The sequence below is a fragment of the Propithecus coquereli genome, unplaced genomic scaffold (assembly GCF_000956105.1).
Source record: "Propithecus coquereli isolate 6110/MARCELLA unplaced genomic scaffold, Pcoq_1.0 Scaffold657, whole genome shotgun sequence".
Lineage (NCBI taxonomy): Eukaryota > Metazoa > Chordata > Mammalia > Primates > Indriidae > Propithecus > Propithecus coquereli.
In genome coordinates this window covers 437,765-458,148 of record NW_012152585.1, presented here as the reverse complement: position 1 = coordinate 458,148, position 20,384 = coordinate 437,765, and the positions used below count along the sequence as shown (strand labels likewise).

At 41.2% G+C, this 20,384-nt stretch overlaps 1 protein-coding gene across 3 annotated transcripts in view; it reads left to right on the top strand.

Moving 5' to 3' along the window:
- Positions 1-20,384, top strand: part of EXOC2 (exocyst complex component 2) — a 156,617-nt gene that overhangs the window by 52,919 nt on the left and 83,314 nt on the right. For all 3 annotated transcript variants that reach the window (XM_012660126.1, XM_012660125.1, XM_012660124.1), the window contains 5 exons: positions 5,986-6,111; positions 12,451-12,575; positions 19,115-19,180; positions 19,337-19,494; positions 19,909-20,030. In XM_012660126.1, coding sequence (XP_012515580.1) covers positions 5,986-6,111; positions 12,451-12,575; positions 19,115-19,180; positions 19,337-19,494; positions 19,909-20,030 — 597 coding nt within the window. The remainder of the gene's footprint in view (positions 1-5,985; positions 6,112-12,450; positions 12,576-19,114; positions 19,181-19,336; positions 19,495-19,908; positions 20,031-20,384) is intronic.

Here is a 20,384-nt window from a genome sequence, read left to right as displayed (position 1 = left end):
TTTTAATAAAATAAAATTTCTGTTCTTTGTTTATGTAGTTTTCCAAAAGTAATTTTTCCTAATTTTATGTTTGTTTATAATTTGCTAAATGTATCTGCATACTCACAATTAGAGTAAGAATTCCCTTTGAGAATGTTGCTAACATATGTTACAGAGTTTTATTTAACTAGAAAAACAAAATAGTGACTTCTGACTTCCAGTAATTAAGAAACTTAGTTGTGTCTTCTTTTTTTAATGTTAAGGTGTTTAAAGGATGTTTTTCCTTCCAAGATGCTTCCTCCAAGCATTTGTAGATAACATATGTATCTTTTCTTTGATATATTGTTACCAATTGTAACTCTGACACTAGTGTGTAGAAGATAAAAGATCTAGCTAGACCCTAAGAATATTTACTAATAAAATTTTGTTGTAGCGTTTTTCCTACAAGTGTCACATAGAATTTTAGAGCTAGAAGTAGTATAGTGATAATATCTCGTGCTGCAGGGCTGTGTGCCTATTTGCAATTTGGCTCCAGAATAATCTTCATCCTATAGTTACTCTTCAGATAACTTTGACAGATTACAGCCAAATAATTTTGATCTTACAAGTACTTATTCCTTTGAGAATATTTATTGGTTACTGTGCTTAGTGTCTTTAAAATAGCCAAACTGTAAAGACCATAACAAATGTTACAAAGTTCTGATAAAGTTTTCCCGGTTTTTGTTGTTGTTTCCTTTAGTTTAGTATTTTCATGATGTAATTTTTAGGGCATAGTTTTCACATTTGCCTCTACGTGTTGTCGCAAACTTTTTATACATTTAAAATGTTAACACCACTGATCAGTGTCCTAAATTGGAATAGTGAGCAGAAGCTTTTCCATTTTGTTCTTAGTGGTGATTTAAAGTTTTGGATTTAAACTGAATCATAGAGTCAGAATTTCATACCTAAAAAAGATTTTAGAATTTTACAGCTAAAAAAGGTGTTATATATTTATAGTTTATGAAGCCCTCATTTTTACGGGTCTGTTTTTCAGATGAGCCCACGACTCCATGAGCCGCTGCAAAACCCCACACCAGTTGCATAGCCATGAGAATCTTCAATAGAATTAATCCCTGCTCCGATTGCAAATATAGGGAACAGTTCGTTAGTATTAGCCCAGATGAAGGCATAAAATTACAACCTTTTCATCGAGGCTAAAAGTAATAACTTCCTACTTGACAAAAGACTTTTTAAAAATTTCCATCCAGAAAAATCCTAGGAACAGTTCATTTCTAGAGAAAATGTATTGCCAAGAAAACAGTTGACCTCTCAGAACTCATATTAATGCAGTATTCATTTGAAAAGGACAGAGTCCAGTGCAATTTTACAAAAACTTGAGTCTGTCACCTATAAAATGTTCCACGGCAAGCTAGCATTCTGATGAAAAACTGAAGTTCTGTGTATACAATTGAACACCGAAGCCAGGAGGACCTCAAAGGGCAAGTATCAGGTTTTTAGGGAATATATACTAAGTAACATCTTGCAGTTGCGTATGATCTGCAGATCAATGAGAGAGTGATACAATGAAACTTCATAATAGTTTTGCTACATTCTCCTTTATAACCATATGCTTTATATAATGTATATGTTTCTCTTAAACACATCATAAGATAATGCTATCATATTATGAGGTAAAACAAGCAAGTGGGAATAGGCTGATTTTTTGTGAAATATTTAAAGTCTTTCGCTGATTTTATATGTTATAGAATTTTTTTATTTTTGTCCTTTTATATAGTAGTGCTTACTTACTGTTAAAGCCACTTTATATTTGTAATAATTTTGTGGGTTAGAAATATATAATTTAAGTTTAAAAGAAGTGTTAAAATCCTCAAGGTTTTTTACATTTGATAGTAAATAATTTGTGACAACTGATGTTTAAAACGTTTTCATTAATTTTCTCTTCAAAGCATACTCTTTCTAAGTCTCTGTAAAATAATTTATTGTAAGATCATTTTGTTGGTAGAAAAAAATGCAAAACGTTAGGGAGAGGAACGCAATGCTAGGTCAGTGCCCACGCTCTTTTTGCAAGGCTTTCGCATTTGTGTGCAGCTGTGAGGCGCCACCTTCTGGTCACTCAGCAAAATACATCTCACAAATGTATCCCAGATGCTGAACCACCCTGCGGGGCACGTGCTGGTCCAGCTCCCTGCTGCTGTGTTGTGCTTGCTGGCAGTGCTAGACTGCCAATTAAGAAATTAGTTCGTGTTTAATTTTCTTTTCCTGGTATCACAGCAAACTGACAATGTGGTTTTTAATAGAACAAAAGCACATGCTTAATACAGTTTTTGTTATTAAAGGAAAAGATAAACCTTTTATCTGTTTTGAAATTCAAGATTTACTAAAACTATACAAATGAATTAGTATTGAACCATTTTTAAAGTTGTAAAAATACCACGTACGGGGAGAAAACTTTTTCTGGGTATCTGTTTAAGTGATAATTCTGTTATTTGCAGGAGTGGTATATAGTGTGTTTTCCTTAATCATAAATTTAAGTCCTGAAACCTTCAAGAGTAACATGTAACATTTTAAATGAAAGCATTCTCTTCTTGTACTTTTTATAAACGTTTTGATATAAATTATAAATTTTTATTTTTTTAATGCAATGCTAAGTTTGGGCCTCTTTGTTTTCTTTTAAAGTATGTCAGAAATTCATATTTTGATGTTCATTTCCTGAATTCTACAATTAATAGCAGTGACAACTATGTAAACTTCGAAGAAAAATGTCATAAATCATTAAGACTTCCACACGCAAACTTCCTCTTTAACAAAGGAAAAAAAATTAATTACAAAAAATGTTATTTCTTGACTATTTGTATTTTTTTACTCTGTATCAAATATATCATTTTTTCTCTTTTAACATATTGTATTATACAAATCTTCTTATGTTAGATGTAATATTTTCCAAAGTAGAAATGTATGCACAACATTTATTTAGCACAGTAGCCAAAACATAGTAAGTCTTCCCCAAAATTAATTACATTAAAGAATCTGTTCAGATGATTCAATTTCTACTCCTTTGAAACCTGCCAGGCAGAATGTGAGAGAAGCTGAGGAGACAGCTGGTGCTGTATCGTGTGCACATGATAGGAGGGCCCGTGAAGTCCGACCTTCTCTCATCACACACTCACTATCTAAATTCTCTGCTTAGCCCCTTTTACTGTATTTTTATGGTTTGTTTATTTGTTGGTTTATTTTCTACCTCCACTACCAGAATGTCAGCACCTTGAAAGTAGGGCCTTAGCTGTGTCTCATCCACCTTCTCCCCAGGGCCTACAGTTCCTGCCACTTAGGAGGTACCCACTAAATACTTGTCAATTGTTATTGAATAGCTAGCATTATCAGTGGCACAAAATTATAATTTTAATTTATTAGGTTGGTGCAAAAGTAATTGTGGTTTCGTACCATGAATTTTAAATCATTATAACTAGGCTCAAACATACCTTTATTAATCAAAATGGCAACCATTACCATCAACACATTGTTACCAATGAGAAATAAGTTTGTTTATTCCGGTAGCGTAAAAATCCGTGCTTCAGGATTGGATGAACTCTTGGAAAGCATTTTCTGCATCCTGCTGGTTGTGGAAGCATTTCCCCTGCAAAAAGCTGTTGAGATGCATGAAGAAGTTGTAGTCGGTTGGTGAGAGGTCAGGTGAATATGGCGGATGAGGCAAAACTTTGTAGCCCAATTCGCTCAACTTTTGAAGCGTTGGTTGTGCGACATTGGGTTGGGCGTGGAGAAGAATTGGGCCCTTTCTGGTGCCTAGTGCCGGCTGCAGGCGTTGCCGTTTTTGGTGCATCTCATCCATTTGCTGAGCAGCCTTCTCAGATGTGGCGGTTTTGCTGGGACTCAGAAAGCTGCAGTGGATCAGACCCGCAGCAGACCACCAAACCGTGACCACGACCATTTTTGGTGCAAGTTTGGCTTTGGGAAGTGCTTTGTAGCTGCTTCTCCGTCCAGCCACTGAGCCAGTCGTTTCCAGTTGTCGTATAAAATCCACTTTTTGTTGCACGTCACAATCCAATTGAGAAATGGCTCATTATTGTTGCGTACAAGAAGAGAAGACGACACTTCAAAACGATTTTTTGGATTTTCGGTTGGCTCATGAGGCACCCACTTATCGAGCTTTTTCACCTTTCCAATTTGCTTCAAATGCTGAACGACTGTAGAATGGTCCCCGTCGATTCTGCGGCAACTTTTCGTGCAGTTGTAAGAGGATCAGCTTCGATGGTTGCTCTCAGTGGATCGTGGTCAACTTCCTATGGCCGGCCACTGCGCTCCTCCTCTTCAAAGTTCTCATCTCCTTTGCAGAAGTTCTTGAACCACCACTGCGCTGTACGTTCGTGAGCAGTTCCTGGGCCAGATGCGTTGTTGATGCTGCGAGTTGTCTCTGCTGCTTTACGACACATTTTGAACTCGAATAAAAAAAATCTCTTGAATTTGTGTTTTGTCTAACATCATTTCCATAGTCTCAAATAAATATAAAATAAACAGCAAGCAATAAGTCATTAGCAAAAAAAATGAAGGGAGAAATGCACATTAAAATGATGTATAACATAACTACATTTATTTAAGAATGTATTCCAATATCAAATGGCAAATGTCAGCAATGCTAAAACCACAACTACTTTTTCACCAACCTAATATAAATGTGTTTTTTTAGCACCTAAAAACAAATCTGTAAGCTTTTAATATTCTATTAAGTTGTAAAACGAGGAATGTAGTTTTTAGTGAATTATTCTTGGTGAATAATATCAGTCACTTAATATTTATATAGAAGGAATTATTTGCGTAAGGTTTGGTGGCTGTGGGAAATGTGGAGATAGAATATTTAGCTCTTAGTCCGGAGAGGGTAGTGTCTGTCATGGAGGTGGCAGTGACATGGCAATTTGTACCTGTTAACAAACAAACTAAACCATGGACATTCGAACTGCTGTCAGAGAGCAGCATGACACAGGGCTTTAGATAGGTAACGGCAAGAGGTGACCTTGTGTGGTGGCTGTGATTCAGACTGAGCCTTGAAGGGTGCGGGTTTCATGAATGAAGAGCAAAGATGAATGAGGCCTTTCCGGTGGAGAGGAGAGCAAATAAGGCAGGAGAATGTAAGGTGTATTTTTGTATGGAGAATATTCAAGTGTCCTGTGCACAGTGCTCTAAATTCTCCGTAAGTTTTCAGTGAAATTCAGTTGATTTTGAAGATCTTTGGATGCTCAGCTAAAGAGCTGAGAGTGGTTTATGGACTAATAAGGCAGATGTTACCACTTCAAGCCAATGTCCTTGCTACTCCTTTAGCAATGTAGAATTCCATTCCCAACAGCTCTTGATATCCATTTTAGAAAAATTAGTTTTCCAATTCTCAGCATAATTTGGATTGGAAACCATTGGTGTGGACTTTATCCTGGGGGTTTTCTGGAGGACTTCTAACATCAAGAAAGTAGTATTTGAGTGTGAGATTAGTCCAGGACAACAAAGATAATTTCTTGACAGTAGTAAAATGTTTTGGCTTCTGGAATATTAGCGGTGGGAGGCTAAAAGGATCCAAACTAGGTTACTGGCAACAGGAACAGAAACGGACTCAAATCCCACACTCCAAAGAAAGGAACGATGGGATTTGGATGTAAAGTGTGGCATCGGAGAAGATTTGTGCTATAAAAATCTGTTGTAAATCAGCTCCGTTAAAAGAAATAGAAGAGTCAGAACTCGATGACTTCCTTTCCCAAGTGCCAGTAAGCTGTTTCACCTAATTTTTATGTTCTCAGCATCGCCCACCGTTTCCTTCCCCCAGGTTTTGCTAAACTGGGAATGACATTTAAAATCTATTTAGAGAAAATACTTTTTATTTTACTTAGTAAATGTTTTATTTAAGAGTGAAGCAACTGAGCAAGATAGAGCCTCAGAGAAGCCATCCGTTAAATCAGCTGGGCGAGGATGTACAGAGCACATGTGAGTGTCTCCTCTCTCCTCCAGGTAACCCAGGCCTGCACAGCCCCATGCTGGATCCTGACACTGACGTCCGTCCCTCGGTGTTGGGCCATCTCGGCCAGACAGCGTCACTGAAGAGGGGCAGCAGCTTTCAGTCTGGCCAAGATGACAGTGAGTATCTCCCCTGCTTCTGCGCGGCGTTTTAAATTTGTGCTCATGTAATTTCAAACATTCTTCTCTTGGAAAATCCCCAAATTTGTGTCGTTCCTTGTGCTGAATATTACTAACCATCATCTCTTGTGCTTATTAAAGCACCTACATGGTAATTAAACTTAAATAATTAAAATATATTGTACATTTTACCTTAAAGAAATGCTATTTGATTTTTTAAAGAAATGGTCAGTGTTTATTCAACATATTTAGTTAAAGTCTAGTTTTATTTTTTCTGTGGTTGAATTTTTTTAAAGAAATGCTACAGAAAAAACTCTATGAGAACTTCTTTAAGATGAAGTTTGCAACAAAGTAATGTCTATAGTCAGTATTCCTTTTTCAAGGAAATTTGAACTGTGGTTTGGAAAGAAGGATTGGTTGTTAATAAACCATAAATTAATCACTCATCAGTTTTTCCTAAGATAAAGCATCTAAAATTGTCACTATATTGCATTTCTCAACTTTCTGAAGCAGATATTTACCTATTATGAGAGATAAAATGCATTGGCTATAATGCATTCATATGTCAAATTAGATGCAATTCGTCACTATAATCTCAATAGCGGATATTTAATATAAGAAAGTCAAACAGGGTAATAGAAATACCTTACCTTATATTAAATTCAAATATCTCTAAAGTTTATTTTAAAGTATTTCATATTTCTTGTAAGTATTAGAGTAGGGAATTTTTCTAGAGTTTTATGAATAAATATGAATGTCCATCCTAAGAATACCTTACAATTAGATGATTCATTTGTCCTAAATGAAGGGCTCCCGTAACTGTCAGTCTCCTCCCTGTTGTCCTGTACCCACTCCCCGCGCAGCCACTGGCGTCAGTGCGGACGGTGACACAGCAGAGCTGTTCCCTTCTGCAGTCTGCGCCGCAGCGTCAGCGTGGAGCCCGCTGGGCTCGTACGGCCTCTGACTCTGGCGTGCAGCCCACTTCAGATTTTAAAAACATTTCCTTCTCTTGGTTATTATAGTAGGACAATATCTCAGGTTTAAAAACTCTCCACCCAGCTCCTTGCCTGTCCTCACGGAATTTACTGCCCCGGTTCTCACAGCAGCGGGCTTGGATCCGTTATTTAGAAGCGTTAGAAACTACTCTCGGGGCTGACTGTGATGAATCGCATCACTTGAACCATTCAAATTTATCCTGCCTGGGTTTTACCAGGCTACTTGGATCTATGTTATTATCAATCTTTGGAAATATTCGTTAAGTTTGTAAAATTTTCAGCCGTGATGTTCTCATGTGTGTTTCTGCCTGCTCCCTCCTTGGGGACTCTGATTACATGTGTTTTGTCAGTAGATTATTCCATGAATTGCTGAGGCCCTGTCTCCTCAAGGCCTGTTGTTGATCTTTGCTGGAGCTGGTCTAGCATAGCCTTAATTCTAGGGATACTGCAGCCCGACCACCAAGGCATGACCCCTGTGTCTCTGCTGACTGGTCTAGGCAGTTGATAAGAACAAGTTTCCCTGGCTGTTGGAGCTAGAAAGCCTCGCTGCCCTGTGTGATCTCTGGGATTATTGAGCTTAAAGTCCCCCAGCCGTTCTTTGTCTAGGTTTGTGAAGTTGTGCTCCATGTATACGTGGCCTAGTCTTCAACAAAGACTGAAGAAGACCCCTCCGCAGATTTCTGGAGCTTTTTTCCTACATGGCTCCCTCCCTTCCTGAACTCTTCCCTGCAGTTCCCCATCACCTCAGCCTCCTCGAACTCCAGTCCCCATCTTTCCAACTCAGAAAGGCCAGCGAGCTTTGCCGTGGTTCCTCCTACTTTGCATCTATTGTCCAGAAAAGAGCAGAAAGCCTAGGTGGCTGTGGAGCTTGCCACACGTGTCCCCTCCCTCAGGTCACAAGCCTGGGCTGCCTTCTGTCCAGTGTCTGAAAACAGTTGTTTCATAGAGTTTTCCAGTATTCTAGTTGTTTGTGGCTGGAGGTTAAATCCAAGCCATGTTACTCCAGCATGTCCAAAAATGGAAGTCAAATAAATCAAGTTTAATTTTCCCCAAATTATTGCTTGTGTTTGGAACATTATGAAGGATTGCCTACAGTAAACCATAGGTATGAATAGAGTGGAGGAAGCTCATTCTCAACTTTGTGAGCAAAGCGAAACTCATGAGCCTACATACTTTGTGATTTCTGTTGAAAAAAGTTGGACATTCCTGCCATATCCCTTTAGTTCCTTTCATCATTCTTGGGAAATTGCTCTTGATTATTCTGTCAGTGATACGTCATGTTGGCCTTTAGGACATGTTGGATTCAGTAAGAAAAAACCAAAACTCGTTTTTTAATTATAATGAACAGAATTTGGATAAAGTAGACTTAGAAGGAACGGGGGGAAAGGACTCTGATACATATGTGCATACGTACACGCATGTAAAGAATTCGCAAGTAAGAAAAAGATAAAATACGACACAATGCTAAGAATCGTTCTCTGTCACTGGGCAGGAGCTCACAGGAGCCCAGCTGTTGCTGAGAACCGTGGTAATTGAGCACCGATACACTGAGTGATCACAGCACCTCCAGCGCAGCAGGGTTACCTGGCCACACTGTGTGGTGCCTGTGTGGACACTGTACTACGGTGCACTCAAACGAGTAACGTTACCGGTTAATCTGCCAGAAAAAGATTTAGCCGAAGGAATCTTCTTGGAAGCCTTTTGCAATTGGTTTGCTATATTCTTATTTATAATTGTCTAAAGACTTTTCCTATCATAAAATCATTTCAATTAGAATACTTAGTAATTAATGGATTTACAAGAGGGAAACTGAGTTTACTTTCTATTTACTTTGTGAGTTTTAAAAAGGAATTTTTCTTTTAAAGCAGTGAAGAGGCAGTGTTTTCTCTCTGTTTTCCTTGTAGTGGGGAGTAATCATGATGTGCTCCTTGACACCCAGCGGTGTCATCTATAGAAGAGATGTGCATTTGTAGAATGTATGTGTAAATACAGATAGATGGATAGCGGTCCTCTACTTAGGAAGGAATTATGTCCCAATAAATCCATCTTAAGTTGAAAATATCATAAGTTTGAAAGTACACTTAATATACCTAACCCACCAAACACCGTCGCCTCCCTTACGTGTGCTCAAAACACTTACGTTAGCCTGCATTTGGGCAAAATCATCTAACACGAAGCCTGTTTTATATTAATGTGTTGAATATCTCATGTAATTTATTGAATACTGTACTGAAAGTGGAAAACAGAATGCTCGTGTTCTACTGAATGTATATTGCTTTCGTGTCATCTTAAAGTCAGTCATAAGTGGAACCATCATGAGTTTGTATCTGTGGAATATAGTGGTGCATGTGGCATGATGACATTTCCATCAATGGTGGACTGCACGTGTGGTCGTGGTCCCATAAGATTATAATGGAGCTGAAAAATTCCCAATGCCCAGTGATGTCGTGGCCGTCCTGATCTCTTAGTGCAGTCACTTTATTTTTTATAAATTTAATGTAGCCTCAGTGTACGGTGTTCATGTAATACAAAGTCTTCAGTAGTGTGCAGTAACGTCCTAGGCCCTCACCTTCATTCACCGACTCACCCGGAGGGCCTCCCAGTCCTGCAAGCTCCATTCTTGGTAAGTGCCCTATACAGGTGTCTCATTTTTTATCTTTCATACCACATTTTTGCTGTACCTTTGTGTTGAGATAGTTTAGATACATAAATACACTGTGGTAGTGTTGTGTTGAAATTGCCATGGCGTTCAGTACAGTGACGTGCTGTACAGGTTTGTAGCCCAGGAGCAGTGGGCTACACCGCACGGCCCAGGTGCGCAGTAGGCTGTACCAGCTAGGTATGTCTAAGCACACTGCACGATGTTGTGCGACGACATCGCCTCATGAGGCATTTCTCAGAACGCATCCCTGTCCTTAAGCGATACGTGACTGCGTGTGGCTGCACAGCGTGCCAGACCAGATCACACAAAGAGCTGGTCCGGGTGCCGTGCCGGCAGGGACTGGAGTTCCACGTAGGTCTCTTTCACTTTAATTTCCCAGCAAATAAGCCTTGCAAATGATTTATGAGATAAGGATATAGATGAGCTTCTCCCAGTTGAGGCACACGAAATAGTGTCCTATATAGCTGCTCAGAGGAGCTGAGATCTTTTGAAACATTATTTTGGGTCTGTTTGTTACCATGTCAGGCAGATTTTTTAATGCTTCAATTTGTGGATTTGCTTGTCTTATCTTTTTACTTTGTCATTGGACCCCAGGACACACCTGGTCATGGCCTAGCCTCTCCTACATGCTGCCCGCCACTTGGAAAGCAGTCTTTATCAACTACTGTTGGGAAAAAGAGTCCATACCAGCTCTGTCTCCAGATGAAATCTATGTGTCTCGTATTACATTATGAAGTGTTTCATTGGCTGTTCTGTTAGATGATAAACTCTGTGAAGGCAGAGACCTACCTTGTTCAGCATTAGTGGTGAAACCATTTAGATCTTGGGGATAGCCACATGGTAAGCACACAGTTGATACTCACTAAATATTAGTAGAATGAACAAATAAAATTTACAGTGTGCCCTTAAAGTACCATGCTTTTCACATATGTGAACACTGAATTTAAAACATTTTCCCATGACTCATAGCATAGACAAAGGGCTCATATAAGTAAAGAGGCTCTGTGGCCACAGGAGGACGTCTCGCGGGTCTTACGTACGTGAGCAGGCGCGCAGCCTCACTCACCATGATGATGACACGAGGCGAGGTGACAGTTCAGTGAGGAATCAGTTTGCCAAAAACTCCAAGTGTTTATTATTTTGTGTTGGGTTTTGCGTGTTGGATTGTTCATTGGCAAGGTTATAAGGAAGCTGCTACTTTCATGTGTTGCTGATGGGAGCGTAAATAGCCCCTCTGGAGGGCATTTCAGTCATATCTGTCAAAATTAACAACTACACGTACTCTTTGACCCGGCAATTCTCATTCTGGGAATTTGCACTTACACGTGTACTAGGTGATGCAGGTATACACTTACTGGTCGAAGCATTAATTTTAATTGCAAAAGACTGGAAACTGTCTTGTCCATTAGAAGGAAACTTACTAAATTATGATAAATCCGCAGTCCGAATCGCTGTGTGACTATGGGAGAAAGGAGGAAGCGCTGTCTTTGCGAACCTGGGAGGACTCCAGGGTCCATGCTAAATGGAAGAGAGTGCGTCTAGTGTACGTTCATTTTTGTAAAAACAAAAACGTGTAAAGAACATTCGGGGAGGGAGAATGAATACGTGCTTGTATTTGCTCTCACACGTGGCAGACATTTCAGGAAGATTCACAAGAAGCTAGTCGCAGGAGTTTCTGTGGCCGTGCTGGGGGCTGGGCAGATGGGGGCAGGAGGTGGGCTTTGCACACTGTCCCTTTTAAGTGTTGTTCTCTTGGCACGTATTAGCCAGTCGGAAAATTACTAAACATTCTCAGATAAATAAGATTTACCCCTCCCTCACTGGAAGTACTATAATAACAGAGCCTCTCGCCCAGGAAGCTGGTCATTGGCCAGGAGTCAACGACAGTCCCCATCGAGGCCGGCCTGTCTGTGGAGTTGCGGGGTGGGAGTCAGAGCCTGGTCAGAGCGGGCAGCTGCGCTCCCGAGTGCGCAGGGCTGGGGACACGGCCCCAATAAGGAAAGAGGGAGGAGGGCCTGGACACGGCTAGTGGGCCCCAAATTTCCACATTTGGTTTTATTCCCACAAACTTATTCTTCCTGCAGGAAGTCCAAGTCCTTCTTTCTCAGTTACTGCAACAGCTGCCTCAAATGATGAGTAACTGCAGAGGTTTCAATGCTTCTATTTTTTCTTCAATTTCTGTATCCTAAAAGGAGTTGTTCATTATGTGATTGCACTGGAATATATTCCTTTATGACCGCTGGATTGCCTACTGAATTTTCACCACCTGGGGTGCATAACGGCATTTCTAACGGACTAATATTAGCCTCGAATTTCATCATTGGCCGCAGAGCAGCCCTGGCTTTGCCCTCCTTTGCTGTTCGAAGGCATGACTTTTCGAAGAGACGCATGGCATCCCGAGGACAAAGTTGAACAGCCGAAGTGTCCTCCTGTCTGAAGCAGAAGGGACTCTCCCTTCTGAGGGAACCGAGAAAAGCAGGGACCTCGTCAGGCCTGCGCCACTGCGCTCTGGCGTGAGGGAAGACCTGCCGCCACGGCAGGGAGTCACGGGCCAGCTCTCCACACACACTCGGTCTTACGTGTACGGTTGATTTTAGGTGGAGAGCACAGCAGTATGTTCAAATGGTTGATTATTCTTGATTCAAAAGTGTATTCTTAGTATTTTACTCTTTCCCCCCTCAGCGTGGAGATACAAAACTCCCCACAGGGTGGCATTTGTTGAAAACTTGACCAAGCTCGTCATAAGTCAGCTGCCTAACTTCTGGAAACTCTGGATTTCATACGTTAATGGCAGCCTTTTCAGTGAGGTATGTATACAAATTTGACTGTAGGTGGAGCTAAGACCTTGTAAATTTCTAGTCTTAAAAGTGTTAGATTTTGAAGTGATATTTTCAAACCTTAGAGGCCCAGCATCTATGACCATAGCCACGTTTTTTAAGGTTAGTTACAAGCGTTGTAAAATCCTGATACTTAGCAGCATGTAACCTTGAACAAGTTACTTGATTGTTCTGGGACTCAGTTTTCTCATCTGTGAAAACAAAATAGTAAGGGTATCTATTTCAGTAGGTGCGTGTAAGAATTAAATGAGATAGTGAATTAAAGAAAAAAAGAAAACTTGAGATATGTTCAAGGATTCAGAGTTGAGTATAATGCCAGTCAGGCCAAATTATCGACGAAATTATGTTCAGTAGACTACGAACAAATGATAAAACAAGATTAAAATGTTTGCCTCTTGTACACAGGTCCAAAATAATCCATATACTTATGAAATTTCCTAGTTGGGAAGAATTTAAAGATCATGTAATCTAGCCCCATTATTTATCAGCCTACAGAAGTTTTTATAAGCCTTTGCATTTTCGTGAGTTGCACATTTATTTAATGTGTTAATTTTAATATATAATTGGTAACATAGAAAGTATGACTCTGACTTTTGTGTACAGCACACGGAAATCATACTTACCACTTTATAGTCTTTATTCAACTGCTCCATAAAGGCCCCCCGTTCCTGGAATATGGATTGTAACGCCCTCTGCCCTGAGCTTCTACCTGTAAGACTAAGACAGCTCTGCCCCCCGTGTCCGTGGGAGAGCTCTGTACAGCCCTGGGAGCTGGGACAGGTAGAGGTCTTCCTGAGGGTAAAGCTAGTTCCTGCTTATCTTGGACTTGGCAACACAGACAAAAGCTAAACCCATTTTTGTTTTTTGGCAAAGGGGTGCAGCCTTTGTGGCTTAAGATAGCCCCTCCTCCTCAGTGGAAAGTGATTAGTGTCTGGGTGCTCCGGGAGTCCATTGAGTTTGGTTTGATCATGGGCATAAATTCACACTTGCTTTGAAGAAATAGGCTTGTGCTCTGGAAGGGTTTTTTTCCCCCTGTGTATATTTAAATTCTGTGTGCCCACTATCTCTTTTCTTTTAAACCAACTAGATCCCTCGATCCTTGTTTATATAAATGGTTGGTTATCTAACTCACGAAATTTATTTAGTGTGTGAAAACAAACTTCTCAGGGCAGAAAAACCAATCTTGTAAGCATGACTTATCAGTGCATTTTTTCCCTTTAATTTCATCAGTGTTTTGATTACGGAACTTTATAAGTGAATATTCAAATATTAAAGCAGTAAATAATTTTATTTTCTTTTTGTATCACTTGGTTATGCAAAAGCTGTGTTGAAAAGTTAACTATACAGAGGAAGTCCTTCTTCCATAAATAGATGTCGGGTTTGGCTGGTCTTCGCAAATGCAGGTTGCTTATTGCTGGCTCAGGAAGAGAATGCTTTAACTTCAGTTTCGCAGGGGTCCTGAAAAAATTTTCCCAGCACCCTGTTTTTGTACCTGTCATACGTTAGTTTGTTTCTCTGTGACTCTCCACGGGGTGAGGGCCATGTGGCTCTCTGTGCTGAGGACCGGTTTCGGTGCCTGGCCCTCTGCACAGCGGAGGACAGCGGCACCTGGGCACCGCCACCCCCCTCCACGTCTGCTCAGCCTCTGACCACGTCACCATGTGGATGGGAAGTTTCGGTGCTCCCTGATGGTGCCTTTGGACAGACGGTTCGCAGAGTTTCTCACAGAGCACTAGCGTGAGAATGGAAGCGTCAGTGCCCATCGCTTACTGGCTGTGGCCTTAGATGGCTACTTCCTGTGCCTCTTTGCTTCCACGGGGCTGGTTAGAGAATTCAGTGAGTTAACAGAAGTGAAGTGCTTATAACAGTGTCTGGCACATGAATAGGAGTTCGCTGTTATTATTTGGAATGAAATTTATTCCAGTATTTGAGATTGTATCAGCCTGGCACATAATACGTGTTCAGTGAACAAAGTTTCATAACATTTAAAAATACTAGACGGATGAACTACTAAAGTAGAGTTGAAAGACGTCAAGACGTATTAAATCATGTAAGAATTAGTCCCTTAGGAGATGGATTTTAAACCACATTACTTGTTTGCAGCCAGATGTTTTTCCTGTCCTTTGCATTAGTTCCTGCAGGTGGCGCACCACACAGGGGCAGTAGTTGCCTTGCCTTGAATCTTTTCAGTCCTCAGATTCCTGAGAGTTTTTGATCTGGGATATTTTAGTGAAAGGGGAATATATTTTACTTTCTTACAGGTTTCCCTAGTTATGGTGAATATGTAAATGAAATATTTGGTTGTAGATGAAAATAAATGACCTACTTCATGAACAACATTAATGTGTGGAAATGAACAAATGATTTTAATCAGTTGTACTGAGTTACATATGCCTGTGTTTTTTCTGCCTGTTTATGTTTATAAACTTAAAAGCTTATAGCAGTAATTACTAATTACATACGATTCACCGTACAGGGGATTTAGGCATGCTTTTAAACTATTCCCCCTCTGCTGAGAAGCGAGAGAGACACGCGGGGAGGTGGGAGGGAACGCGGGAGCCGGGCGCGCAGTCGGCCCGGACGCTGTCAGGTTGGAGCTGGGAAGCCTTCCCTGGTAGGTCACGTTAGTCTCATACAAGAAAGCTTTATGATATTTAAACAACAATTTACTTGAAATTTCTTATTTTTCTTGTTATAGAACTATATTGTTTTATTAAGAGCCCATCTGTTAATGATTTAGAAGAAATTTCCAGCAGTTTAAAAAATAGTCACTTCTTCAAGCCAGCGAGGCCAACGTGAAACAACATACGTGAATCAAAACAGTGAAATCCAGCCGTTGGGCTCACCACAAAGTAGTTTTGGTCTGTGTGTGCAGGAAAGAGTTAAGGTTTCTAGTTAACGAAGTGGTTAATAGTAGGTTAAGATCTCACCTTTAGATATATTTTATGTATAATGTGTTTGTGGATGAAAATCTGTAAAGCATTCAAAGAATTGTTAAATATTAGGAATCTGCATTTTTAAAAGTCACATAACTCATAGTATATAAATTACAATGTGCTGTGTGTTCCAGCATTAGATTTTCTTTTAAAAGTAGGGTAAACCTTGCATAATTCATTGTGTTGGAGATGTTCGACTCTTCATCAGATGAAAGCAGTAACTGTTGTTTCATTAACAATCGCGAGGGGCCTGCCGCCTGCCTAATCCCCCCCTCCCCTTACTGTTCCCGTGCTCAGGAGACAAGTCCTCGAATTGTGCAAAAGAATTGCCCAGTGGATGTCATCATGCAGTCACGAGCACTTTCTTCTTGGGCGAAATCGTGCTGGCAAAATTTAGCCTTAATTCTGATACGATGCTTGCTTTTTAACAACAGACTTCCACTCTTTTCTTCTATTTAAAAATATTTAACAGAACAAATGACTGCGAAGTAAGCTTATGATTGAACAATCCCAATATGTACAAAGGTCAGTGTTAGGCACGTTATAGAAAATGCAGTTAAAGAAGACACCCTCTGGCAATCAGCATACTCGGAGTTTTATGCTGGCATGTCCTTTCCTCTGCAGCACACTAGACCAGGTCCGTATGAGTCGGGGTTCTCCAGAGAAACAGAGCCAGTGGGGCGTGTGTACATACACAGACACACACACACACACACACACATCAAGAGATTTATTATAGGGAATTGGCTCATGTCACGATGGGGACTGACAAGTCCCGAGGTCTGCAGGGAGACTTGGCCAGCTGGAGACCAGGAGAGGCGCTGTGTCAGGACCCGTTCAAATGCCAGCAGAGTTGAGACCTAGGGAGAGCAGATGTTTGAGTTCAGGTAAGAAGGCAGAAGAAAACTCCACAACATCCCAGCCTAAAGGCAGCTGGACAGGAGGAGTTCCCTGTCACTCACAGGAGGGTCAGCCTTTTCTAGTCAGGCCTTCAGCTAACTGGGTGAGGCCCACCCACAGCGGGAGGGCAGTCTGGCTCACTCCGTGTACTGATTGAGATGTTAATCCCATCCAGAAACAGCCTCACAGACATGGTGACTGAATACTTGACCAAATGCCTGGGCACCCTGTGGCCCAGTCAGACTGACACAAAACTAACCATCACAGGGCCCCGGACAAGGGTTCGGCAGTGTGGGGCCCCAGCGTCACGTGCTCCCGCAGGCACCAGCCTCCTCAGCAGCCTCCGAGCTCGACACCTGCAGCCTCCTCCCCAGCCTGCGCCCAGGACTCTCGCCCCTCTGCTCATCCTCCGTCGTCACCGTAAATCTCTAGGATAACCGAGTCTTTTGGGCGTTTCAGAAGCATCTCACAGGGTTATGCCGGGCAGACCCACCTCCAAGGGCCGGTCTGTCACGTTGAGACCCAGGACTTCAGGCTTTTAAAGAAAAGGTCTTCAGACTAGCCCAGCAGTGTTCAGGGCTGTCGTGTGTTCTCAAACATGTCCAAGGAGGTTCTGAAGAGCACTAGCTTTAGGTGCTCGTTTATTTACCAAGTGCCAGGTACTGATAAACACACATGCATACACATACATGCACACACGCATACACATAATACGTATACAGGCATGCATATGCATACGTTTGTGCACACACCATACATGGATGTACATACATGTGCATGTGTATATGTAAACTTGTAGCATGTGCACACATGCATACACATGTGCACTCAAAATACATACACATACACACGTACATCTTAAAATACATATATACAATATAAATAAAAGAGTGACCAGGATAAACATCACCTCTCCCTTCCTAGGAAGGCTGAACCAAAACATTGTTTTAAAAAATATCCTAAATTCTGGTAACGGCTATAAAAGAAACAAACATGGTCCTACGATAAAGAACGTCAGTGGGATAGAGGTCAGGGACTGTCTCTCTGTGGAGATGACATTGAAGCCGACACTCAGCAAGTGAGAAAGAAACAACCTCGCAGAGGAGCAGGGAAGAGGTGCCAGGCAGCGAGGATGACACACAGCGCCGTATCTGAGGAAGGGGAGGAAGGTACGGTGTGCGCGGAGCTTCCTGAGCAGTGGAGGCTGGTGTTCTAGACGAAGCTTTGCCGGTGGAGTTGGAGAGAAATCGCTAGGCTTGATGTGCACTTTGGAGGTGGCGTCGATCAGCCTTGCTGATGGGTCAGACGAGGGTGAGGACGGCAGGGGTTCCAGCGTAGCTCCCAGACGGGCTGCTGAGTGATAGGTGTGCCATTCACAAAGTCGGAGCACTGGAGGAGGAGTGTGCTGGGAGGAAGGATGTCAGACCTTCATTCCAATGTGTTACATCGAGTTATCCAAGAAGAGACCTCAAGCAGGCAATTTGAGATTCAAATCTGGGTTTCAGGAGATATTGAGGCTGGAGATACACATTTGGAAGACATTAGAGAGAAATGGTGTTCGAAGCCGTGGGAATCAATTCGTGAGAGAGTACAGAGAGAAAAGGGAAAAAGTGCCCAAGACTAAGACCTACCAGACCACAGCATTTAGAGAATAGCTAATGACCACCTCGGCGAGCAGGGCATTCACTCCTCTGCACGCGGCCCCGTGTCACCAACAGTGTTCTTTCGATTCCTAGCATCACGCTGGACAAAAACAGAAAGCAGGTGAGCACGCATTCAGAGCCACTGGACTTGCCTGAGTGGGCGTGACTTTCAGTCGACGTAGAATAGTCTTGCACACGGTGCTGTAGGAGACCAGCGTCCTCTGGGCGTGTCGCCTTCCTCACTGCGACACCCGGGGCAGCCTAAGCCAACCACCCGGGCTCACCTGCCCACCTGCTGCTGAGCTGTGGCCGTGCTCACCTGGACAACTGCAGCATCCTGCTGGCTGGTCCGGCTGCCACGCTGGACCCTGTCGTCCTTTCTTCTCACGTCAGACCTAATCACATCACCCCCCTGCCTAAAATGTTTCAATTCCTTCTCACTTGTCTTGAAAGGAAAAAAAATCAGTTTCTGAGTTAAATACTGGTGTATAAAGAATTTTGAGTGCCATTGACCAATGAACTCAGGAGTTAGCTTTTTGAAGGGTTATTGAGGTGAATTTGGGGCTTAGTTTTTTCTGTATACTGTTAATTCTTTCAAAGCAAAAGTATATTTCTACAAAGAAATCACCCTACGATTACTGTCCATTAATTCACAAATTAGTTTTCTTTGTATTTCTGTGCTAGTGAATGGGAAATGACGTTGAGAATGTTATAATGGGTATGATACATTATGGTTTACCCATATGAAATGGCATATGAAATTCACCTATAAAATCAATAGTTTCTACTTAATTCTTAGGTTTATTTATGGAAATTATACCTAAAGGTTTAGAAAGATAAATAACTTCTTGTTGGAATAAGAAAGGTTTTATAATTAATCATCCTTTAATGAGAAAGTTGGATTATGTCTTAAGCATTCCTTTTAATCAAGTTAGAACCGTATTTCTTGTTCTCTTCGTATGGAAATGTTAAAGCACTTATTTTTATACATTACTTCTAATATGTTATATTTTGGTTTTTAATTTTTAAGACTGCTGAGAAGTCAGGCCAGATTGAAAGATCAAAGAACGTAAGACAAAGACAAAATGATTTTAAGGTAAGTTGAGGAAAAGTATGTAGACTTTTTCACAGGGTGGGGTTTTCTCATCCAGAGTCACTAGGAGACTTTATGTTCAAGAGACTCAATATTGCTTAGTTAATTAATCAGATTAGTGACATTTTGATGCAGTTTTGCTTGTCCCTCATTTTCTAGAAAATGATTCAGGAAGTGATGCACTCGCTTGTGAAGCTGATCCGCGGGGCCCTGCTCCCACTCAGCATCTGGGACGGCGAGGCGCGGCAGTACGGGGGCTGGGAGGTGAAGTCCGAGCTCTCCGGACAGTGGTTCACGCACGTCATCCAGACCATCAGGTGAATGTAGACACATTCTCGTGAAAAGGAGTACTTTTTTTTTCTTGCTTTTTGAAAAAAAAATACTTAGTATGGGATATGACTTTTGATACATTTAACAAAGAAGGAATTTTACTTTTCCTTCCATCTGTTTTTTTGCCTCCACGGTTTTCCGTTTATCATCTTAACAAGGAAGCCCTTAAATATTTCCGGTGTGTATAATGGAAGAGAGTGTCGTACTGTTTGTGCATCTTTTTAATTGCTTATCCTGGTTTTACCGGTACAGCGCAGTCCCTGTCATGATCTTGCTTCCCATTTTCAACCTAGTGCTGTAGTTCGCAAGCGGCATGAGGAACGATCGTAGGACTGCAAAAGCCGTGGCACGAACTGCTGTGGGATCCCACTTGGCTCACTTTTGTGGTGGTTGTTTTGCAGGCTTACTTATGAATCGTTGACTGCCCTTGAAATTCCCAACGACATGTTGCAGACGATCCAGGATCTCATTTTGGATCTCCGAGTACGCTGCGTGATGGTCACATTGCAACACACAGCAGAAGGTGTGTTCAGAAAAGCTGATTACATTTACTGAACAACAGTTATCCGAATATGCCGCCTCCTTTTAGCTTACAAATCTTTGAAAATAAGAGAAAATTAGTCTTATGGGAATTTTAATATATTAGTTCGTCTTGTATTTAGCTGCTCAGTGGAATTCTTTTCTTTTTTTGATGTCTTTTCAAATCAATCTTACCGAGAAGCAAGACCATTGCAGAAATTAGAATGGATGTACTTGAAAATATTTAAGGATATAAGAACATACTTAGGGTAAATGTTAACTAGAAAATGTAGGATATAAAACTTCTATAAAGTAAGATCCCATATTTGAAAACATATATTTAAGATTTATATGTATT